This window comes from Rhodamnia argentea, chromosome 2 (assembly GCF_020921035.1).
Source record: "Rhodamnia argentea isolate NSW1041297 chromosome 2, ASM2092103v1, whole genome shotgun sequence".
In the NCBI taxonomy this organism is placed as follows: Eukaryota; Viridiplantae; Streptophyta; class Magnoliopsida; order Myrtales; family Myrtaceae; genus Rhodamnia; species Rhodamnia argentea.
In genome coordinates, this window is record NC_063151.1 from 16120576 (window position 1) to 16129990 (window position 9415).

General features: G+C 41.8%; 1 protein-coding gene across 1 annotated transcript; it reads left to right on the forward strand.

Annotated features, from left to right (window-relative positions):
* Positions 1-6304: 6304 nt before the first annotated feature.
* Positions 6305-9086, forward strand: LOC125313647. The gene is made up of 6 exons (XM_048273452.1): positions 6305-6457; positions 6581-6991; positions 7605-7765; positions 8016-8083; positions 8489-8610; positions 8868-9086. Exons 1-6 carry the CDS (start codon positions 6305-6307, stop codon positions 9084-9086), a joined length of 1134 nt encoding a protein of 377 aa, XP_048129409.1.
* Positions 9087-9415: the final 329 nt, after the last annotated feature.

The following is a 9415-nucleotide window of genomic DNA, read 5'->3' on the forward strand; positions in this document are numbered from 1 at the left end:
GAGTACCATGAAATAAGCATGTTTCTCATGAGTTGACAAGTTCCAGAAGTACTTTTTGTGTCATTCTTACATCTAGCGAGATCTGCATCCGAATATCCTCTCCGGATGAAATTCGACTCCTCGTAGTACTATAAGCCATATTTCGGATAAGTTTCAATATACTTGATGATCCTTTCAATAGCCGAGAGATGCGATTCTCTTGGGCTTGATTGAAATCTCGTGCATAAGCATACACTATATAATATGTCAAGTCTTGAAGCTGTAAAATACAGAAGTGAGTCGATCATATTGCGATAAAGTTTTGGATCAACTTCTTTTCCTTGTTCATCTTTGTCCAGTTTGAAAGAATGTGACATAGGAGTCTCTATCTTTTTGCAGTTTTCCAAACTAAATTTCTTGACAATTTCTACTGTATATTTTTCTTGATGAATAAATATTCCTTTCTTGGTCTAATGTATCTCAAGTCCAAGGAAGAATCTTAATTCTCCCATCATGCTCGGTTCGAACTTATCCTACGTTACTTTTGAAAATTTCTTGCACAAACGTTTGTTAGAGAAACAAAAAATAATATCATCAACGTAAATCTAAACAAGAATAATATCCTTACCCTTCTTCTGAATAAAGAGAGTAGTATCAATATTATCTTTGATAAATTTTTGTTCGGATAGAAAACTACTCAACCTTTCATACCGAGCATGTGGTGCTTGCTTCAATCCATATAAATCTTTCTTCAGTGTATAAATGAGATCTTTTCCTTTCGGTTCTTTAAAATCGGGAGGTTGTTCAACATAAACTTCTTCTTTGATGTATCCATTCAGAAATGCACTTTTTACGTCCATTTGAAAAAGTTTAAAATTATTGTAACAATCATAAGCAAGAATAGCCTTATAGCTTCTAACTCGGTAAATGGTGCATAGGATTCATCGTAATCTATTCCTTCTTTCTGAAATATCCTTTTGCCACTAATGTTGCTTTATTTCTGACCACTTTTCCTTTGTCATCCAGCTTGTTTCTAATTACCCATTTTGTTCCTATTACTGGACGATTCTTGGGTCTTGATACATGCTCCTAGACATCATTTATCTTGAATTGATTAAGTTCTTCTTGTGTAGCATTAATGTAGTTTTCATCAGCAACAGCTTTTTCAATTCCTTCCGGTTCAACCTCAGAAACAAGTGCTATGTGTGACATCCCGTATTTCGACCCACATTCGAAGCTTTAAATGAATAAAATATCTCATTGATATATTTCAGCTAAATCTAACTTAGAATTGATCGCTCTTGAGAAGACTAATAAATGGGGAATGGCTAGCTAGGAAATCAAGTACGTGGACCTAAGAACTTGATTCTAGATTGACTCTTTGGCCATAAGGATTGTCAAGGGAATATTTTGGACCATTATAGGCCGATCCTAGAGAGGTTAAGGGATGATTTGTTGATACCCTACAATTGGATCAAGGATGATTCCGTTTGACTATGTACGATTCCGAACATCCCCGAATAATTTTCTAACGATCGTATCCATCGGGATTAGTGATTAACCCTCGCAATTACATGACAACCAAAGTCGTCATCGCTCGAGTAACTCTTAAACGTGATAATAATCACGGGTTGATACGCGTAACTCCTAAAAGCCGCCCGTTAGTTTGAGATACGCTGAAATTTCAATTGATCGGGATTGACCATGAATTGGACTTCGAAACCGGACGTTGGACTGTCAAGGATTCCAATAGCAATATTTTGGACGTCGCCTCATCCAGAGTATGGGTATTTCACGGTTCGCCCTAATGTGTTCAAAAAAGCGAAATTTAGACTGGAAATGGAAAAAAAAACCCATTTACCCTTGAGAAATGCCAATATCTTTAAATTGATTGAAAGGCATTTCGATCATTTACCCCTAGTGGCCGAAAATTTTAAGGTGCCCACTTGTGAAGCAAATTACCAAACTACTCTTCTCGTGTTTTAAGAGAGAAATGGAGTGAATTATTGATGGGCCCCACAAGTTTCCTTCTCATCTTTGCAAGATCAATAATTCAAGCCAAAATATCTTCCCACATAATATCCTAACATATTCTAATTATTATTATCTTTTTCTTCATTATTGGATTCACTTTCTCTCACTTTACTCTCTCTCTCTCTACCTCACTTGGTCGAACACCCTCACCACCGCCGAACCACCGTTTAGCCACCACTAGCCACCGTCGTGAACCGCCGTTCATCACCGAACGCCCTCGCTGTTGCCATGAGCCACCCGAAGCCGCCGGATTGCCGTGGATCAATGCCGGTCGAAGAGGACGCCGTTGATGCCGCCGTGTAGATCACGGTTTTCTACACATTTTAGCCGTAGGTTTTGCTAGATTTTTAAGGTAAGCAAGTTTCTAAACCTTGATTAAGTGGTTAGGTTGCTAATGGTGTTAGATTTGGTAGTTTTTTGTTGGAAATTTGTTTGGTTTGAGTTTTTGGATGCTTTGGCCCATTAATTGTGGGGTAGGATGTGATCATGTGGCCTTAATTTGAAGAATTCATTATGAGTTTGATCGTGTGGCCAATATTAATTATTGCTTTATGATAATTCAATCGTGTGGTTCGGATTAATTATTGCTTTATGATAATTCAATCGTTCGGTTCGGATTAATTATTGCTTTATGATAATTCAATCGTGTGGTTTAGATTAATTGATGCTTTAGTGTGATTTAATCGGGTGGCCCCGAATGATTATTGCTTTATTATAGTTTAATCGAGTGGTCTCGATTAATTGTTGCTTCAATGTGAGTTAATCGTGTGGTCCCAATCAGATATTTCTTAGTACGATGAGATCGTGTGGTCTCGATTGAGTGACTGGATAGTTTAGAAAGATTGTGTGGATTCGCTCCGTTAATCGGGAAAATACGGTGAAATCGTGTGGTCCCGATCCGCTAATCGGGAAGTTTACCAAAATCATATGGTTTAGATTGGTCGATCGGAAGGTTTGATGTGATCGTGTGGTTTCAATCGAGTGTTCGAGTGAATATTATTGGTATATGGTCATTTCTGAGGAGAATCAAGTGTGATCGTGAAAGTTATACCCTAAAGCGTTATCACGCGTGGTTTATGTATATAAGATCATATTATACCCTAAAGCGTTATTACGCGGGGTTTTGTATTTATCCTAAGGCGTTAAATGCGAGATACTAACCCGAGGCGTTATTACACGGGTTATATCGACCCGATGCATTATCACACAGGTCCGGACTAATATGACGGCTTAAGGCGTTATTACACGAGTCTGTCCTTATGTTATAGCCTGACGCGTTAAACACAGGCTTTTGAGCAATGTAGCCTTATTAAAGGCGTGGTGAGTTGGAGGAGTGAGTTGCGTTTATTTCTTGCATTATGTTGTGTTCCTTTAGCTGAATTAGAGTTTGTTTAGAATTGTTCACGTAGGGTGTATCGGGAGGCACTATTACACTAACCTAGGATTAGGGACTTTCTTATTAAGATTTATTCTCACCCCGTCGTTGGTTACTTTTTCGGACCCTCTACCCCGATCATGAATGATCCATTCTAGAGGTTCGGGATACCCCGGGACATGGAGACTGTGGTTACAGAGTATCCGGCGGGAGAGGATAAAGTTTATTTTAGGTATACCACTACCATTTGGATAGATGTGGAAGAAGCTTTTGGAAGCCCCATACCTATCTAGCATGGAAGTATAGACATGGGGACCCGCTTGTCGGACCACTCAGAGGTTTCGATATCTCCTACGATGGAGCCGGGGAATGGGACTCCACTCATGCTGCCCCTCCCGATGGCGTGGTGACTAGCCCGGATATCGGCCCCGAAAACTCGAAGTCAAATCCGAAAATTTTGGATCCCGAGGAGGATGTAAAGATAGTGGAGCCATCCGATGTGGAGATGCCTTCCAAGACCGACGTGGAGGAGGAGCTGGATACGTCCTCAGAGGACAACGAAGATGGGGCTTAGGATAGTCGCCCCTTTGACTTTGTGAGAGTACCCTCCTAGGATAGGAGTTAGGCTTCGACCACTTGATCCTTTTTATTGTAGGTGGTTCTAGGCTCGTACGGTGGCCTCTGAAGCCTTAGGTTTAAATGTTGTAAAAGATATGTGAATATGTATATAAGCTTTCTTTTACTGTCTTAAAGCATCGTATGTTATTTGTTTTGTATGGAGATTTGTTTTCGCTTCCACATGCGTTTATCATTCTCGTTTAGTTTGAATTTAGGTTGGCCATTGGTTTTTGGGAAACCGTACTTAAGCGTGGCCAGGTGGGATGTTGGCGTGCTCGTAGGGTTTGGGTTGTGACATCCCCGTTTGATTGGTATCAAAGCAAGGTCAGCTCGATCCAAGTTTGGATGAGATCCGGAGTGATAAGGAGTGATGATTTTGGAATGGTTAGATAGAAAAACCTTAGGTGTTCATAAGGGTTAGGCACGTTGTGCATGACATTTGAATATGCCGTTGTGATTTGCATATTTATTTGGCTTCTAGTTGAGTGTTTGATGTTGTCTTGTTAATTTGTACTTAGAGTTTTCTAGTTGAATAGTTTTCAGCTTTATGCTCATAGCTGTGATAAGCGGTGTGGAACCGCTAGACTTGAGTAGATAGTTAGGTCTCTAATTCCTTGGTGGAATTATAGTGATTCGGGTGCCGTGAAAGGTTAGCAAGAATGAGCAACCGAGGTAGAGGTTCCGGAGGAGCATCTAGTTCAAGAGCACCATTTAAGGAGGACACAAGAGTAGATGGAGTCCTTAGGGTTCTAGAGAAAATTGGGAATTTGATGGGTAGGTAGGCTCGAGAACGAGCCGCCACATTGCCCAGGCCGCCGAGGCTACTACTGCTACCGCTAATGGAGCAAATGGGAATCAAGGGACCGACAATAGGAATAGGCAGATGCACCGTTAGTAGAAGAATTTTTGAAGTTAAAACCGGCTAGGTTTAATGGAAAAGGTGATCCAGAGGTTGCTCCTCGTTGGATAGAGGGCTTAGAGAAAGCATTTGAAGTTCTGGGGTGCACGGAGGAGGAAAAAGTGACATGGCGGTTTATCGCCTTTAGGATACAACTAGTGATTGGTGGAAGGCTACTAGATGAAGAGTTTTTCCCGAGGGTACGGTTTCGAACTGGACCGTCTTTGATGAGGTCTTCAATGGGTAGTATTTCTCTAAAAGCGCTCAAGAGCAGAAGATGTTGAAATTTCAGCAACTCCGTCAAAATCAGATGACAATCGATCAGCACGAGGTAGAATTTTTGAGATTGTCAAAGTATGTGCCAAGGATGGTGGAGAATCCTTTGGATAGAGCGAGAATGTTCTGGGATGGATTGAAGCCGGAACTTCATAGTCAATTGATCCTGCTGAACCCGAGGGACTACGATGAACTTTATAAAAGGGGTCCGATGGTGGAATGAGATATGAAAGAGAGGGCTACCACTTCTGGATCGCGGTTTGTGCCAGCTAGGGATAACCGCCCGTTTGGCAAGAGGCATATGATGGGAAATCAACAATTCGTCCCTTCGGTTAGAAGAAATAATGGGAAACCGGTGTACCAATCCAACTGGAATTTGCCGAATTTGTGGAAGGAGGCATAGAAATGGGCCTTGTCCTAGTAGAATGGGAGCGTGCTTCAAGCGTGGCAAGCTCAATCATCAGATAAGAAATTGCCCGGAGCAAGCCACGGGACCTCAATTTCAGCTTCGGTGACTTTAGGCAAGACCTCAAGTTGGAGCCGCCCCGTAGAACAATCAGAACAGGCCGCCGGCTCAAGGGAGAGTTTATGCGGTGGCGCGCAATGAGGCAAAGAATGCGCCGGGCGTGATCATAGGTACGGTCTCCTTATGTGATCATGTTGCTTATGCTTTATTTGACCCTAGAGTGTCGCATTCTTTTTTATCTAAACAATTTGTGGAATTAGCTAGGATTGAGTCGAAATTGCTAGAAGTAATATTGCATGTAACTACACCTTTAAAGGATAAAGTATTGGTGTCATTAGGGTGTTCGGGATGTAAGATAGTCATTGGTGGTAGAGAAGAATTGATAGACTTGGTAGTTTTGACCATGCATGACTATGACATTATAATTGGGATGGATTGGTTGGGAAAACAAAGAGTCATTTCGAATTGTGGTAGCGGGGTGATCCAATTTAATCCGATTGGTCATCCTAGATATGAATTTGTGGGAAGTCGAGGAGGAATCTCGATTCCTTTGATCTCGTCACTTGAAGTGACTAAGCTGTTAAACAAAGGATGCCAAGGATATCTAGCTGCAGAAGTTGATTCGTCGGTTGAAGGACCGAGGCTAGATGATATAGCTATGGCACAAAATTATCCCGATGTCTTTCCTCAAGAATTGTCGGGATTCCCACCTGAAAGGGAAGTGGAGTTTGTAATTGAGTTAGCCCTTGGAACGGAATCGATTTCTAAGGCACCCTACGGAATGTCCCTATCGGAGTTGAAGGAATTGAAGGTCCAGATGCGGGAGTTGCTGAATAAATGATTTATCCGCCCTAGTGCATCGCCATGGGGAGTGCCAGTGTTCTTCATCTGGAAGAAGGATGGGTCATTACGGTTGTGCATTGACTATTGGCAGTTGAATCAAGTAATCATCAAGAACAAGTATCCATTGCTAAGGATAGATGACTTGTTTGATCAACGCAAGGAGTCTCGAGTGTTCTCCAAGATCGACTTGAGGATGGGCTACCATCAATTAAGGATTAAGAAGGAGGACATGTCGAAGACCGCTTTCCATACAAGATATGGACATTACGAGTTTACGGTTATGCTGTTTGGATCAACTAACGCCCCAGCTACCTTTTTGGATATGATGCATCGGGTATTCGGAGAATTCTTGGATCGGTTCATCATCGTGTTCATCGATGATATATTGGTGTATTCAAATAGCCTGGAGGAACATGAGTGCAGTTTGAATATTGTTCTACGGACCTTGAGAGAACACTATTTGTATGCTAAGTTTAGCAAGTGCGAGTTCTTGCTCAACCAAGTAGCATTTTTTTTTATTGTCTCTGAGAATGGAATCTCAGTACACCCCGGCGAAGATTGAAATTGTTGTGAATTGGCCAAGATCAACATCATCCACGGAGGTTCGGAGTTTTCTAGGTCTGGCAGGTTATTATAGATGGTTTGTGGAAAAGTTCTCTTTGATAGCTATTCCATTGACATAGTTAATGAAGAAGGAAACCCTGTTTTGAATGGACAGACAAGTACGAAAGGAGTTTCCAAGAACTTAAGCACAGGTTGAAGACAGCACTAGTTTGACGATACCATCGGGTCTTGGAGGATTTGAGATATATAGCGATGCCTCTCTAAAAGGATTAGGATGTGTCCCGATGCAACATGGAAGAGTTGTTGCTTATGCATCGCTACGATTGAGGCTTCATGAGCTAAACTACCCAACGTACGATTTAGAACTTGCAGCGATTGTCTTTGCGTTGAAGATTTAGAGGCATTATCTATGGGGACAAAGGTTCCAGATTTATACGGACCATTAGAGTTTGAAGTACTTATTCTCCCAAAAAGAACTGAACATGAGATAGCGTCGTTAGATGGAATTCTTGAATGACTATGAAAGTGATATTTTATATCACCCTGGGAAGGCTAATAAAGTAGCGGATGCTCTTAGTCGGAAATCAAGCATCGCGCATTTGATGGTTAAAGAGTGGATTCCGCTTGAAGAATTAAGGGATTCAGAGTTTAAGTTTGAGGTTTATCACCTCTCAAGTTTGCTAGCTACCTTGAGGATTGAACCCGAGTCCAGGCAAGGATTAAGGCGCTATAGTCTATGGACCCCGATATTCAAAAGATTCTAGAGATGGATTCAACTAAGAGGAAACCTGAATTTCAAGCGGCCGAGGACGGAATCTTGAAGTTTCATGGATGTCTATGTGTCCTAATGATAAGGAGCTTAAGGAGAAAATTTTCTCGGAAGCTCATCATAGCAGCTATAGTGTGCATTCAGGTAGCACCAAAATGTATCAGAATTTACGTCAACATTACTGGTGGAATAGGATGAAAGTGGACTTGGCTAAGGAAGTGGCCAAGTGCTTGACATGTCAACAGGTGAAGGCACAACATTGTAAGTCTAGTGGATTACTTCGACCATTGGAGATACCCGAGTGGAAATGGGAGTACATTACTATGGATTTTGTTATGGGATTACCGAGGAGCCAGAGAGGGCATGATTCGATTTGGGTGATCGTCGACGGATTGACTAAATCTGCACATTTTCCGGAAGTGCGAAAGGACTTTGCAATGGATAGGTACGCAGAGCCGTATATGCGCCAGATAGTTCGTCGTCATGGGGCGCCAGTTACAATTACTTCGGATAGGGATCCCAAGTTTACCGTAACTTTTTGAAAGAGTCTTCGGAATGCCATGGGGACCAAAGTGCAGTATAGTACCGCTTACCATTCGCATACGGGCGGACAGTCTAAGAGGACAATTTAGACACTTGAGGACATATTGTGGGTATGCGTGATAGATTTTAAAGGGAGTTGGGAGGAACAGTTACATCCGGTCGATTTTGTCTACAATAATAGCTACCAGCAAAGTATTGGAATGGCACCATTTGAGGCGTTGTATGGCAGAGCTCGCAGAACTCTGGTATGTTGGGGTGAAGTTGGTGAGAGAAGTATAACAGGTCCAGAGTTAGTTCAACAATCCGTTGAGGCAATGGAAGTAATTATGGAAAGGCTTAAGACTGCACGTAGTCGTCAAAAGAGTTATGCGGATAGACGACGTAAACCTCTGGATTTAGGAAGAAGGGAAAGTTGAGTCCAAGGTACGTAGGTCCATTTGAAATCCTGGAACAGATTGGAACTTTAGCCTATTTTCTCGCCTTGCCGCCAAATTTGTCACAGGTTCACAACGTCTTCCATGTATCCATGTTGAGGAAGTACGAGCCGGACCCAACCCATATGCTGGATTATGAAGTTGTGGACGTGGATGAAAGAGTATTTTACTTGAAGAGGCCAATGCGAATAGAAGATAGAACAACAAGTTCTGAGGAACAAGACAATTCCACTGGTCAAGGTGATTCGGGAGCACCATGGAACGGAAAGAGCAACCTGGGAGAATGAAGGGGTGATGAGGCGCCAGCACCCCCAGTTATTTGAGTAGTTAGGCTTATTGTAAATTTCGAGGACAAAATTCTTGTAAGGGGGGAGAATTGTAACATCATGTATTTCGACCCACTTTCGAAGCTTTGAATGAATGAAATGTCTAATTGATGTATTTCAGCTAAATCTCACTTAGAATTGATCACTCTTGAGAAGACTAACAAATGGGGAATGGCTAGCTAAGAAATCAAGTACGTTGACCTAAGAACTTGATTCTGGATTGACTCTTTGGCCATAAGGATTATTAAGGGAATAATTTGACCATGTATGGTTTCGAACGTCCCCGAATC